This window comes from Carcharhinus amblyrhynchos, chromosome 23 (assembly GCF_965287045.1).
Source record: "Carcharhinus amblyrhynchos chromosome 23, sCarAmb.v2.hapA, whole genome shotgun sequence".
NCBI classification, from domain to species: Eukaryota; Metazoa; Chordata; class Chondrichthyes; order Carcharhiniformes; family Carcharhinidae; genus Carcharhinus; species Carcharhinus amblyrhynchos.
Genome location: NC_137346.1, coordinates 13,129,171 through 13,147,605, shown reverse-complemented (window position 1 = coordinate 13,147,605; position 18,435 = coordinate 13,129,171). Strand labels below are relative to the sequence as shown.

Below are 18,435 nucleotides of genomic sequence, written 5' to 3'. Positions count from 1 at the left end.
GTTTCTAATCAGTAAACTCTGTAATCGGACTGTGCGGTTGGACAGCAGTCAGCAGCAGGAACCCTGAGTGGTCATTCCCCTGGTACTGATGGAAACCCACAATCTCAGCTGCTGCTCATACTCACATTGTAGGGCACTGGAGGTCGGACCTGGGACCTTTTGGTTCATGTAGCCGAGCTTTCCATCACTCCCTCCCCCAAGGGTTGGGATGAATACCCTGGAGAGAGTTTCTGTCCATCTAGCAGTACTAGCCCAGACCCTGACTGATTTTCCATTCTATTTGAACCTATCCCCAAGATTCTGCCAAAATATGGACAGGTGCACCTTGTGGCAAATGGAATATGACAGCACCTGTCAGTTTTTTATTTTGCCTCCAATTTTCTGCCATCCTTTCCTGATAGAAAAAGGAGTGGGCAGAAGTGGCTGCCACTGTGCTGCTGTGCCACCCTGCCATGCTGAACTGTGACCCTCCGGTGCTGTACAATCTATTTACATAGGGTCCAGGTGGTACAAGTTGTTGCCTATTTAATTAATGCCCACATTAGCACAACATCCTTGCCAGGTATTGTACACAGGTGGCACAGTGGTTAGCACTGCTGCCTCACAACAGCCAGGGACCCGGATTCGATTCCCAGCTTCGGTCACTGTCTGAGCGGAGGCTACACGTTCGCCCTGTGTCTGCATGGGTTTCCTCCGGGTGCTCCGGTTTCATCCCACATTCCAAAACATATGCTGGTTAGGTGCATTGGCCATGCTAAATTCTCCCTCAGTGTCCCCGAACAGGTCTGGAGTGTGGAGACTAGAGGATTTTCACAGTAACTTCATTGTAGTGTTAATGTAAGCGTACTTGTGACCCTAATAAATAAACTTAAAACTTTAAAAACAGATATACTGTATCAGGTATTGTACACAAATACATTGTCCTCCCCAGGTATTGTACACAGGTACACTGTCCTCTCTACGTATTGTACACAGGTACACTGTCCTCTCCAGATATTGTACACAGGTACACATTCCTCTCCAGGTATTGTACATAGGTACACTGTCCTCTCCAGAAATTGCACACAGGTACAGAGTCCTCTCCAGGTATTGTACATAGGTACACTGTCCTCTCCAGATATTGTACACAGGTACACAGTCCTCTCCAGGTATTGTACATAGGTATGTTGCCCTCTCCAGGTATTGTACACAGGAACACAATTCTCTCCAGATGTCATTCAAAGATACATTGTCCTCACACACTCCAGATGGATCCTCTCAGCATCGGTAAGAGTGTATTAACAATGAGCAGTTTATCCTGACCCTAGCAGATGGGCTGAGGCGCCATTGCTGCACATTTTGTTGACAAATGTTGATTCAGTGTAAACCTGAGGTTCAAACCCTGGGTCTTCCTGCCGTGTATAGCTCAATCTCAAAGCCATCTGAATAGCTGCCTCAATTCTGCTTTGCAGCCCATGTTACACTCAATGTCTTAAATATCACTAACTCTAGTTTCCTTAATATGACGGGTAGTAAATAGGCTGTCAACTGGCATCTAAATTCTAGCATTCAACTATGTGCTTGTTCTTTTGCCTCAACTTGTTACATTACAACTCAGAAATACTTAATTAAGTGAGATAATGAAAGGCACTATACAAGGCACAAGTCAAGAGTGTGACAGAATACTCTGCACTTGATTGGATGAGTGCAGCTCCAACAACAGTCAAGAAGCCCAACACAATTCAGGACAAAGCAGCCTGCTTGATTGGCACCCCATCCACAAACATTCACTCCCTCCACCACTGTCGAACAGTAGTAGCAGTGTGTACCAAGTTTAAGATGCACTGCAGGAACTCACCAAGGCTCCTTAGATGACACCTTCCACACCCTCGAGCCCACCATCTTGGAGCACAAGGGCAGCAGACTCATGGGAATGCCACCGCCTGGAGGTTCCCCTCACCATCCTCACGAGGAAATATATCTGCATGCCTTCACTGTTGCTGGGTCAAAATCCTGGAACTCCTTCCCTAACAGCGCCCAGGGGGTACCTACACTACATGGACTGCAGCGGTCAAAGAAGGCAGCTCACCACCACCTTTGCGAGGGTAATTAGGGATGGGCAATAAATGCTGGCCCAGCCAGCAACGCCCATGTCCTACGAATGAATAAAAAATAAATGCAACATCTCAAATTAGCCAACAGTTCGAGAAATCTGATGTGATAACTAGTTAAACAAAAGGCAGAGTTGCCTTCAGGATGCGATTAGTTGCTGTTGAATTAATATAAATTTGGAGACGTTATGCTAGAAGCATATAGACACCCTTCAGTGCAAAAGGAGGCCATTCGGCCCATTAAGCGTGCACCAACAACAATCTCACCCAGGCCCTATCCCCATAACCCCATGTATTTACCCTAGCTAGTCCCCCTGACACTAAGGGCAATTTTCCACGGCCAATCCACCTAACCTGCACATCTTTGGACTGTGGGAGGAAATCGGAGCACCCAGAGAAAACCCACGCGGAGACGGGGAGAACATGCAAGCTCCACATAGACAGTGACCCAAGGCCAGAATTGAACCCGGCTCCCTGGGTGCTGTGAGGCAGCAGCGCTAACCATCATACCACCGTGCCACCCAGTCAAGGAATCAATTCAATCGGTGCATTAACCTTATGGTGAAGAGACAATAACGTATCGCTATCACACAATGAAGTCAATGATCTAAAACGACCATGACCTCCTCTGTCTAACCTGCAGCAATTAGTTTATAAGCCACATGTGGTAATAGCACTGCTCCTAAACTCAGCTCAATAATTCAGTGGCTCCAGGTAGAGAGATTACATCGTGGCTATAAATGAACCAAATCTTTTATTGCTCATTTTCCTGATAAAATGTGAATGCTTTATTATACAAAGCACCTTGTGCTCACTGCACTGCTCAGTGTTGTCAGGCATTTTCTGTTTTTATTATAAAAATACAAAACTGCTGCAGGTGTAACAATTTAACCCAAAAAGATTAGTTTATGGAAATGAACAGAAAGCTGCAAAGAGTAGGAAATGAGAGAAGGAAAATCTGTGATAAGGGTGGGTTAGGACTTCCTCAGTTAATTTATTTATTACTTAAAGTTAGATCATAAGTAGACTCACATTAACACTGCAATGAACTTACTGTGAAACTCCCCTAGTCACCACACTCCCGCACCTGTTCGGGTACACTGAGGGAGAACTTAGCATGGCCAATGCACGCTAACCAGCACGAGGGAGGAAACCAGAGCACCCGGAGGAAACCCACAGACGCAGGCAGAACATGCAGACTCCACACAGACAGTGACCCAAGCTGGGAATCGAACCCAGGTCCCTGGAGTTGTGAAGCAGCAGTGCTAACCACTGTGCTACCATGCTGCCCATAATATGCCACTGAACATTTGCTCTGCTAATCTCCTTAAGGGTCAGTTTAGCATGGCTAATCAACCTAACCTGCACATCTTTGGAGCTTTGAGAATACACATCTTTGGTGCCAAGGATGGTAAAATATGGAACTCACTCCATTGGTGGGTGGCACAGTGGTTATCACTGCTGCCTTACAGAGGCAGGGACCCGGGATCAATTCCAATCTTGAGTGTCTGTCTGTGTGGAGTTTGAACGTTCTCCCCGTGTCCGCATGGGTTTCCTCTGGTTTCCTCCCACCCTTCAAAGATGTGCGGGTTAGGTTGATTGGATATGCTAAATTGACCCCATTGTCAGGGGGTTAGCAGGATAAATATGTGGGGTTACGGGAATAGGACCTGGATTGGATTGTGTTCAGTGTGGACTTGATGGGCCAAATGGCCTCCTTCTGCACTGTAGGGATTCTATGACTCATCCAGAAGGCTGTGAATCCTGGAGACAATGGATCTTGCAAACGTAAAATCATTAGATTCTTGTCAAGTAAGCACATCAAAGGATGAAGAACAGAGAAAGGTGAACGGAGCTGAGATGCGGATCAGCTGTAATCAAACATTGAATGGTGTTCCACAATGAAACACTTTAATTACTTCTGCCTTTTCCTCCTCTGCCACTCTTATAGAGAATTTAGAATTACTGGGCCAGTTTGTACAGAGATCATCCTTAAACTGTCTGCTCCACATTCATGAGATTTCGACATGAAGCCCTCAGTGTGTCACTGATTGTTCAGAAATGGCAGATATCAGGACACAAAATCACGGTGCATTCTCTCCATCCTCCCTTCATTCACCTGTTGTAAGAATGATGTTCATAAGTTCATAAGATATAGGAGCAGAGTCGGGCCATTCGGCCCATCGAGACTGCTCCGTCATGCGATCACAGCTGATATGCTCCTCATCCTCATTTTCCTGCCTTCTCCCCATAACCCTTCAACCCATTACCAATTAAAAATCTGTCTAACTCCTCCTTGAATTTACTCACTGTCCCAGCATCCGCTGCACTTTGTGGTAGCGAATGCCACAGATTCACAACCCTTTGGGAGAAGTAGTTTCTCCCCAGCTCTGTTTTAAATTTCCTGCCCCTTATTCTAAGACTATGACCTCTTGCCCTAGAATGCCCCACAAGAGGAAGCATCTGCTCCACGTCTATTTTATCCATATCTTTTATCGTCTTGTGTACCTCAATTTGATTTCCCCATCATTCTTCTATATTCCAGAGAGTATCGGCCTAAACTGTTCCATCTCTCTTCATACTATGTGCTATTTCGATCCAGACACGTTCCGTCGGAGAGTGGAAACTAGTCTGGTATCTGAACTCTGTAAGTGCCAATCTATCACTGCCAACATCATATATCACTATCAGCAGCCAAAGATGACACATCTAATAGATTTCCCTCTCTCCTTTAAGTGAGAAGCTCTGTTGAAAAAGAATTGTGGTGATGGTACAGACATTACCAGCAAAGTGTCTATGCTCCTCACCAGCTCACTACTCCAGCCCTGTGATAACAGGCAGAAAAATAAAATCATATCAGTGAACTGGTCAGTAAAATAAAGAAGGTAGAGTTTAATATAAAAAGCTTTCATACGAACTGATGAACATGTAACATAAATGAAACAGAAGTGTTACGATATGAATAGTCCAGGTTCACCAGACTTGTTCTGGGGATGTTGAGATTGTCCTATGAAGAGAGATTAGGCAAACCGGGCCTGCATTCTCTACAGTTTTGAAGAATAAACGGTGATCTGCATAGGCCATCACTAATTGATCTCCCATTTGGGCTCATTGATAATTAGCCAACCAGATGGACCTTGCATACCAAGCCCTGTATAAAGCAAGACCCTGAGAGAGTGCATTACTTTTTTTTAGTCCTGATTGGGACCTGTTGTGTTCACCACAGGCTTGTGGTTATTATTTATTTTCATTTTATGCAGTAAAATCCTTCATAGCTGACCCCTGGAGTTATTATAATCTCATTGAAACCTACAAAATAATTAAAGGAATTGAGGGGGTTAGATGCAGGTAAGATGTTTCCCTTGATTGGGAAGTCCAAAACCAGAAGCACAATTTCAAAACAAAGGGGGAAGCCTCTTAGGACTGAGACAAGGAGATATTTCTTTACTGAGAGGGCTGTTAATCTTGAGAACTCTATCCTGGAGGGCTGAGGAAGCTCTGGTATTGAGTGTGTTCAAAGCAGAGGTTAATAGATTACTGATTAGCAATTATGTAAAAGACTATGGCTATAAAAAAACATTGAAGTGTCTGATCATGCAGGATCATGCTAAATGGCGGAGCTGGCTCGATGGGCTGAATGGCCTATTCCTGCTCCTATGTTTCCTAGGTAACATAGGTGCCAAATGTACTGCAACTTAAAGATGAGACGGCTGCAAACTAAGCGAAGGCTGTAATCAAAATGAGATGGCAATCTAACTGGGCTGCCATCTGAACAAGGCTGAATGATAATATGAAAGCGGCAGGATACTGGATTACAATAAACTGAACTAGAAACAAGTCTGAAATTTAAACAAGGCAGGCCTATCATTTGCAAGGGGTAGAATGGAAAAAAGATAAGAGGGCCAACTGTAACATCCTGAAAGCAAGAAGGCTGTAATATAAGTAGGAACAGGAGTACAATAGAAGATGGGAGTTTGATTTGATTTATTATTGTGACATGCATTGGGATATAATGAAAAGTATTGTTTCTTGTGTACTATAAGACAAAGCATAGAATACGTAGGGGAGAAGGATAGGAGAGGGTGCAGAGTGTTACAGTTAGAGCTAGGGTTTAAAGAAAGATCAGTTTAGCATATGATAGGTCCATTCAAAAGTGATGGCAGCAGGGAAAAAGCTGTTCTTGAGTCAGTTGGTACGTGACCTCAGAGTTTTGTATCTTTTTTCTGATGGAAGAAGGAGGAAGCGAGAATGTCCGGGGTGCTCGGAATCCTTATTTGTGCTGGCTGCTTTGCCGAGGCAGCGGGAAGTGTAGACAGAGTCAATGGATGGAAGGTTGGTTTGCGAGATGGACTGGACTTTGTTCACAACCTTTTGTAGTTTCTTGTGGTCTTGGACAGAGCAGGAGCCATACCAAGCTGTGATACAACCAGAAAGAACGCTTTCTGCGGTGAAATGCGGTTGCGCGAAACATGAATGAGAGTTTGCTGCAGAGCTGAACATGAAGCCCCCTGTAATATAAGACAGATGGTTTTTGTAATACACATCAGAATATCCTGTGATATGAAACAGGGCTATAATATAGATGAGACAAATACACACAAGTACATCCTGTAATATGACTAAGAACAGATTGTAATACAAAGTATTCTGAGCTTTAACATAACCAAAGTTGGATTGTGATGTAAGGAAGTCAGGGCTGTAACATGAGTGAGGTTGGCCTAGAAGCTAACTGAACACAGGCTGTAATATTAATGTGACAGTGTTGCGGCTGTCAGCAGAGAGCTATCTGTGGTTTTCTGATGCTCCAACAAGACGGAAAGCAGTCCAGCAAATGAAGGTGACTGCTGACAACGTGCTCAACACCCCCTTGTATAGGTAACAGCAGGTAGATCACATGTACAGGCCCCTAATCCAAATTTCACCTTGTTTCCCTTTGCAGACCTTTCTTCCAACATTCATTTAAAGTTTATTTATTAGTGTCACAAGTAGGCTTACATTAACACAGCAATGAAATTACTGTGAAAATCTCCTAGTCGCCACATTCTGGCACCTGTTCGGGTATACTGAGGGAGAATTTAGTACCTAACCAGCAAGTCTCTCAGACTGTGGGAGGAAACCGGAGCACCTGGCGGAAACCCACGCAGACACGGGGAGAACCTGCAGACTCCACACGGACAGTGACCCAAACCGGGAACCGGACCTGGGTCCCTGGCACTGTGAGGCAGCAGTGCTAACCACTGTGCCACCATGCCGTCCATCAGGGAACCTCCGTAACTAAAGACTTGTGATCATTTCATCTTGAAGCACAGACATTTCCTAGTCGACAATTGTGAGATGGCAAACCAAAGGGTGGAATCCACTGCTCTCTCTATGGCAGTGTTTGAAGGCATGGAGGATATTACTGGGTGCAGGTGAGCCCCCCCCCCTCCGACACTGCCCCCCGCCGACACCACCACCACCCCCCCACCCACCTCCGAAGATCCACTCCAGGACAGGGGACACTGACTAAATTCATCCTCTGACACAATGAAAATCTGATCAGGTTTGACACGTCTCCCGAGACCGGTAGTGACCATGTACGCACCACACTATGTTAATTGTACATTAATTGTGTATTTAATAGTATGCAGTAACTGGGGATTTACTCGTGCTCCTCTGAATGGGAGCAGACTGAAACTGTAGTGGTTGTGTTCGGAGATATATGTTGTTATATGTATATCTCTGCAAATAAAATCAACTTGTGCGAGTGTGTAAAGATTAGGCTCCTATTGCTCCAACACCACCTGCTTTCGCAAAATAGAACACACTCAACATGAGGTATACTTGAGCCCTGTACAATAGGAAAGCTATCCTATTGTGTGCATGCTGTCTAAATACAACGCAGCGTCTAAATTTGCTGGATCTGTTAGCTATTCCAGTCATAAAGGGATACAATTCATTGCCACTGTGAGTTCCATGCTCTCTTTGACATACGGAATAAACAATATGTATCCGTCTCAGAGAGCCCAGGAAGTTAGACAGGAATAAACCCTTTTATCTCACCTACTGAAGGAGCTGTAGCTCCAAATGTGTGTGTTTGTGTGTGTGTGCTGTGTGTGAGTGGAATGTGCAAGTGTGCATTGTGTGCATGGGTACGTATTGTATGTGTGTGTGTGTCTTTGTGTGTGTTTTATGTTATGTATGTGAGTGTGTGTGTCTTGTTTGTGTGTGTGTCTTGTGAGTGACTAAAATATGTGTGCGTTGTATGCACGAATATGTGTTGTATGTGTGTGTGTGTCTTTTGTGTGTGTTGTATGTTGTGTGTGTGTGTGTGACTGGAATGTGAGTGTGTTGTATGCATGAATATGTGTTGTATGTGTGTGTGAGTGTCTTTTGTGTGTGTTGTATGTTGTGTGTGTGTGTGTGTGTGTGTGTGTGAGGGAGGATAGGTGGGAGTGGGGAGAACCAGGACTCAGCAGCAAGTGGTCTGTCTGACTAACTGTAAGTTTGAACTGTGCAGCGAGACTAAAACCTTTGCCTGTCTGTTGATGTTTCAGACCAGTGCTGTTCTGTGCTCCGGGGGCTGCGTTCTGCTGGCTGCCAGTGCCCTATTGGCCATTGTGACTGTCTTCCTGCCAAGTGGACTGTGTGAGAAGAGGATCTGCACACTTGCTGGCTACATGCAGACAACGGCGGGTAAGTGATCCAACCGACTCCTGCACTTCTCTCTCTCTCTCTGTCTCTCTGTTATATTGTCCAGCGGTTTATCACAGTGATGTCAATAACATTGGAAGCACTGAGTGAGAATTATAAAAGAGTAATTAAACAGACAGGGGTACGGAATAGTATACAAGAGGACTGTGAGTTAATTGCAGAGTGTGTGATTTCCCACTAGCAGTTTGCATTAAGGCTTCAGGTGGAATAAACTAGTCCGTGTGATATTAATTGACGTCCTGTTTAGGTTTGTCATGAAGATTGGCTGTAAGTACAGTGGATAAAACGTCATCGACAGTGCACATTTCCCAATGGGTGTACCAAGCAGGCAAAGACCCTGACTGGCAAACGCACATTCAAAACTCTGGCCCTATTGTGTTCTAAATGATTATATTGGTTTTTCATCAATTATCCACCTCCTTCTCCCCTATCATTGATTCTTTGCTGGAATACAGTTCCACAGGAGCTCCTCCAAGAAAAGGCTGTTCAGATCCATCTTTCAATAGTAAGGAAGCTGCTTTCCTCTGGTGGTCACTGAGACTGATTGTAGCCTTCTTGCTATTGCCAAGCTAGCACAGATCGTAGATTAAACCTGGGACCCTTTGTGTCTGCATTGCTCAATTATAACAATCTCCAACAAGAATTTATACTTGCATATGCACCTTTAGTACCACAGGAAGGATGTAGAAGCCATAGAAAGGGTGCAGAGGACATTTACAAGGACGTTGCCTGGATGCCTTATGAGGATAGGTTGAGGGAGCTCGGCCTTTTCTCCTTGGAGAGATGAAGGATGAGGGGTGACCTGATAGAGGTGTATAAGATGTTGAGAGGTACTGATCGAGTGGATAGTCAGAGGCTTTTTCCCAGAGCTGAAATGGTTGCGACAAGAGGACACAGGTTTAAGGTGCTGGGGAGTAGATACAGAGGAGATGTCAGGGGTAAGTTTTTCGCTAAGAGAGTGGTGGGTGCCTGGAATGGGCTGCCAGTAACAGTGGAGGCGGATTCAATAGGGTCTTTTAAGAGACTTTTAAATAAGTACATAGAACTTAGTAAGATAGAGGGTTATAGGTAAGCCTAATAATCTCTAAGGTAGGGACATGTTCGGCACAACTTTGTGGGCTGAAGGGCCTGTATTGTGCTGTAGTTTTTCTATTTTTCTATGTTTCTAAATGCTCCCCAGGGCTTAAAAAGAGTATTATCAATAGAAACAGTTTCTGAAGACTGAAGAGTGAGACATCAGGATGACAGACTAAAGGGTTGGTTAAAGAGGTGGCGTTTTCAGGAACAACCAATAGGAGGCGATACATTTCAGGAGGGAGTTCTGGAGTATACAGCCTCAGCTGAAAGCATGGCCACGAACAGTGGAGCAATTGACATCAGGGGTAAGCGAGAGGCCAGAACTGGAGGTGCAGATGTATCTCAGAGGGTTGTAGGAGATTACAGAGTGAGGGAGCAATACAGCCTTGGAATAATATAAAAACAAGAACAAAGGTTTTAAATTTGAGGCATTGGAGGACCAGAAGCCAAGGTAAGTCAGCGAGCACAGATATGATAGGTGAACGGCACTCACTGGGTATATTCGCCCTGCCATCAGCAAAGCTTTGAACGTGGTGGCACAGTGGTTACTACTGTTGCCTCATTGCTCCAGGGACCCAGGTTAATTCCAGTCTTGGGTGATTTCTGTGTAGAGTTTGCACATTCTCCCCATGTCTGTGTGGGTTTCCTCAGGGTGCTCTTGTTTCCTCCAACGGTCCAAAGATGTGCAAGTTAGGTTAATTATGCTCAAATTGTCCCTTATCGTTATGGGGATTAGCCAGATAACTACATGGGGTTACGGGGATAGGAACTGGTGGGATTGTTGTTGGTGCAGGCTTGATGGGCCAAATGGCCTCTTTCTGCACTGTAGAGATTCTATGGTTCATGCTTTCATCAGTCAGAACTCAACAATCTTAATGGGAAAGTGTGGGTGTGTAACAATCAGCTCCTCACAGAGAGGACAATTCTTTGGCCTCACTGCTGAAACTCTCAGATACCATCATGCCCACTCCCATCTCGGAATGTGGCCCAAAACTCCCAGCTGCATAGTTAATGAGGTGCAGAAGACAATGTGGTAGCGGTGGTCTTTAATCAGTGAGAGGGAAGAGCCAGAACAAACCAGTCTCTGGGTTTTCCAGCAGCTCTCTCCAAGGGAGAGTTGAGAATGAACATGAGGTGAAATGCAGAGTGTTTCCCACTGCAGATGCCGGCTGGAATCCATGCTGTATCTTCTGCTGTGACCTCATTAATTATGCACCTGGGAGTATTGTGACAAATGGGGTGGGCGTGATAGTGTGCATCCCGCTATCATATCCGGGCGCCCGATGTCACCAACCCACTGTAGAAGAAAGCAGACGGGCCTCCTGGAAAGGAAGAGGGATCTCCAGGAACACTCGAAGGATGGATGGTGGACCACCTCATGACACTGGGAAGATCCAGCTGTAGATGCCTCCCACCTACTCCAGGATTCGGGATTGCTGCTGGTCTCTATCCCAAACTCCAGAGGCAGCCCTCGGCACAGCTCAGGTGAGTCCTGACCTCTGCACATGTTCCAAATGTGTTCTGGACCAGCCTGTTTTTCCATTGGCATCACGGATAACTGGGGCGGGGACATTATTCCAGATAGGCCTTCATATACATCCCATTAGCGGGATGCAAATCAGTTTTACTGTATCCTCCAGTGGGTTTTCCAATGTGCTGTGGCGGACACCAGTGTGAGATCTACAGGGAATTCATGCCGGTGCCAATCCAAGTTCTGGACTGCTTCCAAATATCGACTTTCTTCAGGCTCTGTGTGGGTCTGATCTCTGTTCGTGAGTCATGCCAGCTGGCTCATCTCTTACTCGGAAGGATCTATTCAGCCCACACAACTGCTTCGGGGACCAGAGGAAGTCTCCCCCTCAAAACTGCCAGCCACTACGGAAGAGAAATCCACATGTTCCAATGGAAGCAAGAAAATGTAACCAGTAAACGTCCTGTTGTTTTTGAACAATATTTTCCCAGTCACTGAATGCCATGTCAAGTTGTGGGGTTAATGGCATTTGCCAGGGATTGGCATGACGCCTGTTTATTTTTGCTGCTGGTCTCAGTGATTACCTTGGGTTGGAGGACAACTATGAGACGGTGTGCCCTGGTATTCTGACACTGGAGGCAACAACTGAGTGGTATTATCACTGGATTATTAATCCAGAAACTCAGCTAATGCTCTGGGGGATACAGGTTCAAATCCCGCCACGGTGATGCTGGAATTTGAATTCAATAAAAAATATCTGGAATTAAGAATCTACTGACGACCATGAAACCACTGTGGATTGTTGGAAAAAAAAGTCTAATTTACTAATGTCCTTTAGGGAAGGAAATCTGCCGTCCTTTCCTGTTGTGGCCGACATGTGACTACAGAGCCGCAGCAATGTGGTCGACTCTCAACAGCCCTCCAAGGGCAACTAGGGATGGACAGTAAACGCTGGCCAGCCAGCGACACCCATGTCCCATGAATGAAAAAAAACACATCCCCTCTTGTTCAGCAGAACTCACTCTGAAGGTGGAGAGCTGACAGTACGGTGGCACAGTGGTTAGCACTGCTGCGTCACAGCGCCAGGGACCTGGCACAATTCCGCCCTCGGGCTACTGTCTGTGTGGAGTTTGCACGTTCTCCCCGTGTCTGTGTGGGTTTCCTCCAGGTGCTCCGGTTTCCTCCCACAATCCAAAGATGCGCGGGTTAGGTTGATTGGCCGTGCTACATTGACCCTTAGTGTCAGGAGGATTTGCAGGCTAAGTATGAGGGGTGACGGGAGTAAAGCCTGGGTGGGATTGTGGTCGGTGCAGACTCGATGGACCAAATGGCTTCCTTCTGCACTGTAGGGAATTCTATGGCTCTATGATTGCGAGTGGACCTCGGCTGTCTCGTCAAAGAACCTCTTCAAATTATTCTTTCCATCTCAACTGGCACAGAAGAGCCGTGCTGAAGGGTCAGAATGAGACGTTTATCATGGTAAGTATTTCTGTGTATGCACATTGCACTGAGAGGGAGAGAGAGAGAGAAATTCACTTAATGGATTCGATTTGCTTAATGGCCATTTGGGGCCCATAAGCATTTTAATTTAGGCTTCAAACTCAGCTTTAAATCCTGTTCTTACAAACCCTGCATAGAGTTAGCCAATTTATATTGAATTTAAATTGGAAAGCAGTCTTGGAAAGGCAACGTGTGAGCTGAAAAATAAAGAATCCGTGATCAAGTGGTTAAACAGCTGAGCTCAAATCACAAATGTAGAACCTTCCAGAGAGCTCGGAGACCTTTCAGTGAGAAAACTAGCTGCGTTCCCTCACGGTTCTGATTTCAAAAGTAGGATCAACATGATGTATTAAGTGACATAAAAATGGTCAGCTTATGGTGACCTTCCAGAATAGAGAGGCCTCAAGCAGCGTTCAAGCTAGAAAGAGTGCAGAGAAGATTTACTCAGATGTTACCGGGACTTAATGGTTTGAGTTATAAGGAGAGGCTTTTTTCCCTGGAGTGTGGGAGGCTGAGGGGTGAACTTATAGAGGTCTATAAAATAATGAGGGGCGTAGGTCAGCTAGATAGTCAACACCTTTTTCCAAAGGTAGGGGAGTCTAAATCTAGAGAGCATAGGTTTAAGGTGGCGGAGAGAGATACAAAAGTGTCCAGAGGGGCAATTTTTTCACACAAAGGGTGGTGAGTGTCTGGAACAAGCTGCCAGAGGTAGTAGTAGAGGCGGGTACAATTTTGTCTTTTAAAAAGCGTTTAAACAGTTACATGGGTAAAATGGGTATAGAGGGATATGGGCCAAATGTGGGCAATTGGGACTAGCTTAGTGGTTAAAAAGAAAGCAGCATGGATAAATTGGGCCGAAGGGCCTGCTTCCATGCCATGAACCTCTATGAGTCTTGACCTGTGCTGAGTTAAGGGTGAGTAAGAAGATCAAGGTTTGAAGAAAAGAATTAACCAATCCGATTTCCGTCACTGTGACCACCACATTCCACCAGCCCCTGGTAGGGGTTAAACAGGGCAAACACTTGGGGCCTGAATTTTTTGAGCGTCGGGTGCGCGCACGGGGTGGACCCAAAAGTGGACGTGAAACCCGTTCCCAGTCATGATTAACCTCGGAGCACCATTTCCTACCAGCTGGACCATCCATCTCTGTGAAAGGCTGAGCGCTGCCTGGGAGGGCAGGAAGAGAGCAGGCACTGGGCAGAGGGAGAGCACTGGCTGGCACTTCTAACGTGCTCCCTCAGGGGGAACAGCTTCTGCGGAGCTGCTGACTCTCAACAAATAAATATTGATGATAAAACTACACCACAAGTGCCTGGGTAGCGCAATCACAGACAGTGCTTAGTTCCCCCAGACACCTTTGGTCATTTTATTTCAGTCCTGACAGTTCATCCCGCCCTGGATCAAGGTTACAGCTAAAATGTAAAGGCCGCCTGGAAACTGGCCCACTCCCCAACCATAAAAGCAGACGAGCCGCGTAAAATCGCCTCTAATTGGCCCTCAATGGGCAAAATTTCTTGTTGGCGGCCGCACTTCAGACTCCCGTAGGTGTGCCCGCCTGTTCAATCCAAAATTCTGACCTGGGTACTTAACATTCTGTGGCAGATCGCAATACAGTGTAGTGCTGAGCAACTGCCACTCCAAAGCTGAGCAAGTTCGCTGTTTGCATTCTGAGACCGGGGAAAGGGAAGCCTGCGGAGGAAATTCCAGCCAGGATCCGTGCTCCCAGTTGCTCCCTGCTGGAAAGTGAGGTGTGGACTGCTCGACAACCCCTGACGATGGGCTGACACAGAAGAGAGGAACTGTGCCAAAAACATGGTCAGCACATGAACGTACCTTATCTTAGCTTATACTTGGCTTGTGTCCCCCTGCATTTGGTAGTCTAATGGAGGCGTTAGGTATGATTGTGGTGCAATAACCCCAGGACTTGTGTGGGGAAATCACTTATCCAGTGTTACTGTGGGACCAGTTGAAAATGAGCTCCCTGGGGCCTTTTTTATATTTATTCATGGGATATGGGCATTGCTGGCTGGCCAGCATTTCTTGCCTATCTCTAGTTGCCCTTGGAGAGCAGTTAGGAGTCAACCACTTTGCTGTGGCTCTGGAGTCACACGTAGGCCAGACCTGGTAAGGATGGCAGATTTCCTTCCCTAAAGGAAATTAGTGACCCACGTGGGCTTTTCTGACAATCGACAATGGTCACAGTCAATTCTTAATACCAGGTACATTGTATTGAATTCAAATTCCACCATTTGCCGCAGTGGGATTCAAACCCAGGTCCCAAGAATGTTATCTGAGTTTCTTGATTAATAGCAACATAGAAACTAGAAGCAGAGTAGACCATTCAGCTCTTCGAGCCTGCTCTGCCATTCATTTTGATCGTGACTGATCATCGAATTCAATGTCCTGATCCTCTCTCCCCCTCCCCAAATACTCTTGCGATAATTCCACTAGGCCATCGCCTCCCCTTTAACTAACTACATGGAGCTGGTATACTGAGCCCTGTATAAAGCAGGCCCCTGAGTGGGTCCATTGTTGTACTGACCAGGTTGGGACCAGTTTGCGTTCACCATAGGCTTTTTATTTCACTTTATTTTGTGCAATAAAGCACCGCTTCTTTACAGTTGACTCCTGGAATTATTATAGTGGGGTTTAATAGCAAAACGACTTGATCTAGGGAGGATATTCGGAAGAAAGAAGCACAATTTCAAAATCAGAGCTGGAGCATTTAAGAATGAAACCAGGAAGCACTTTTCCACATGGAGGATAGGTGGGCATCTAGAATTCTATCCCCAGGACAGTGTGGGTACTTGGGATACTTAGTTGAAAATCTCAAGACTGAGATGAGCAGATTTTTTTAAAATTAAGTGAGGTTATCAAAGGATAAGGAAAGAAAGAGGATCTTGTAAATCAGATGGAAGAGATAGGCATCCTGTGTTAAAAACTGCTTTCATAGACATCCCCCAGTGTCAGTTTCAATGATTTTGACAGCGCTTCATCTCCAGCAGACTGTAAACCAGCACTACACCCAGACTCATCAGTTAGATTAAAATTAGCTTTAAATTATCCCTGTAATAAGTCTTTGGAGGCATAAGTCCCTTTATTAACAGGCTCTAACAGCAGTACACAGAGTGCCAGCAGTTTACCTTCAGGCGTGCCAGAGGAACTGAGACTCCCAGTTAAATATAAAGCAAAGACTCCCTGATTGGCCCATCAATTGGATCCTTAATCAGGGGGTTTATACTCCCAATAGGCCAATCTCAATGGCTTGATTGAAGTCACTACAATACTAAGGACACAGATTGGCCAAGTTCGACCTGAGCAGCGGAAGGATCTCCTGGCTGACTCTTGTTCCTATGTCGATGTGTTCCTGCGAGTCACCACGAGAGGAGGGAAAATGTTGACAACTATGAATTGTAGGCTGGAATTCTTTGACCTGGGATTCACTAATTCCGCTCCTCTGAGCGGGGATTTGGCTGAGTGCCAAATTCTCTGTTCTCGCTGGCTACGTTGGCGGGGCATGCGAGACCAGAGAATTCCAGCCATAGTCACATGATTGTGTCTAAGGGTGATAAGTGGTGGGCAACCTATAGCCTGGGGTCCACATGCGACCTATCTGAGTTCTGAGTGTGGCCCACGAGACATCTTGTTGACTGGTGCCCACACACACAGCATTGCCATTTTCCGCTGATTTCCATCCATGTAGTTTTGTTTTCCTGCCAGTATGACTGAAGTGATTCACACATAAAGCAACAGCAAGTGAAGTGAGGTGTGTGCTGATTGCTCACAGTGTTGAGTGTGAGAGCCGTGCACTCCCTCTGTGTCCGAAAATATTTCTTTCGCTTTCACCATCAGAAGTTGATGATAGTTCTATTGATAAATGAATGATTTTCTATAACTGATTATCATAGAATTCCCTACAGTGCAGAAGGAGGCCATTCGGCCCATCAAGCCTACACTGACCACAATCCCACACAGGCCCTATTTCCATAACCCCACATATTTACCCTGCTAATCCCCCAGACACTAAGGGGCAATTTAGCATGGCCAATCAACCTAACCCGCACATCTTTGGAGTATGGGAGGAAACCGGAGCACTCGGAGGAAACCCATGCAGACACAGGGAGAATGTGCAAACTCCACACAGACAGTAGCCTGAGCCAGAATTGAACCCAGGTCCCTGGCGCTATGAGACAGCAGTGCTAACCACTGTGTCACCGCGCCGCCCACTATGTTCAGCATGAATTAACTGTATTTAATCGTATTCATGGGGACCGCGGTTCGTGAACGAGCCCGATTTCAATCTTGCGGCTCACTGAGCTGAAGGAGGGCCACTCATGCAGCCCACCCACCAGCCTAGACAACCCATCATTGACCTAAAAACATAACAAAACAGATAGAACAATATGTCCACCCTCACTAACAAAGGGAGAAACTATAAGGAATGGTACAACTCTTGTGTGAACATTTGCTGCTGACTATGAATGCAAAAAGAGCAGAAAATTTGTCAAGCTATCCACCCCAGGAAGAAGGACAAAGTGCCAATGAATTTACAACCAGCAAAAGTTTCACTTTATTATTAGTATCACAAATAGGCTTACATTAACACTGCGATTAAGTTACTATGAAAATCCCATAGTTGCCACACTCTGGTGCCTGTTCGGGTACAGTGAGGAAGAATTTAACACGGCCAATGCACTTAGCTAGCACATCTTTCAGACTGTGGGAGGAAACCGGAGCACGCGGAGGAAGCCCATGCAGACACGGGGAGAATGTGCAGACTCCCCAGACAGTGACCCAAGCCGGGAGCACTGTGAGGCAGCAGTGCTAACCACTGTGCCGCCGTGCCACTAATACGGATTAAAAGCCCACAGTTTATTTAAATATAGTTTAGAAAATGGCAATCTGTAAACTGCTTCAGGGTGAGTGTGTTCTGCACTCTTCACATTCTCTCGTGTTGACACTTGCAAGGACACACATTAAACAGGACTGAACATTCACATCTACCCTGTTCCCTTGGGCACTCCAAACATGGGCAGAGTGTCCAATTCAAACATGTTAAACACATTATAGAAAGTCAGCTCTCCATTCAAGAGGAGAGCACTTTATTACTAAGAACAGAAGGGCTGGTAAAGTGTGATCCAACCAACTTCAATACCCACTGACAATATTACTGCTCTACACATTGGCTGCTTTACCAGAAGTCATGGTACTTCCTGAATCATTTTTGAGATTCACAGCTTCCTCTTTCGCTAACGTGTGCCAACAAGAGCCCTCTCCCTCGATCCTGTTCCCTCCTCCTGTTCCATGCAACCTGAGCATCCGATTAAGAAGTAACTCCACCCACGGTGCGGAGATGCTGGTGTTGGACTGGGTCAGGCACAGTAAGAAGTTTGACAACACCAGGTTAAAGTCCAACAGATTTATCTGGCATTATGAGCTTTCGGAGTGCTGCTCCTTGATGAGGGATCTGATGAAGGAGCAGCGCTCCGCAAGCTCGTGATTCCAAATAAGCGTTTTGGACTTTAACCTGGTGTTGTGAGACTTCTTGCAGTTATGAAGAATCGTGAACCAATCTCAGCTTACCTGGATGAGTACTTGGCATGC

At 45.8% G+C, this 18,435-nt stretch overlaps 1 protein-coding gene across 2 annotated transcripts in view; it reads left to right on the top strand.

The window, feature by feature from the left end:
- Window positions 1-18,435, top strand: part of lhfpl7 (LHFPL tetraspan subfamily member 7) — a 319,194-nt gene that overhangs the window by 178,665 nt on the left and 122,094 nt on the right. For both annotated transcript variants that reach the window (XR_013889296.1, XM_080210867.1), the window contains one exon: window positions 8,627-8,765. Coding sequence is in view for 1 of the 2 variants with exons in the window: in XM_080210867.1 (XP_080066993.1) it covers window positions 8,627-8,765 (139 nt within the window). In the remaining variant the exon portion in view is untranslated. The remainder of the gene's footprint in view (window positions 1-8,626; window positions 8,766-18,435) is intronic.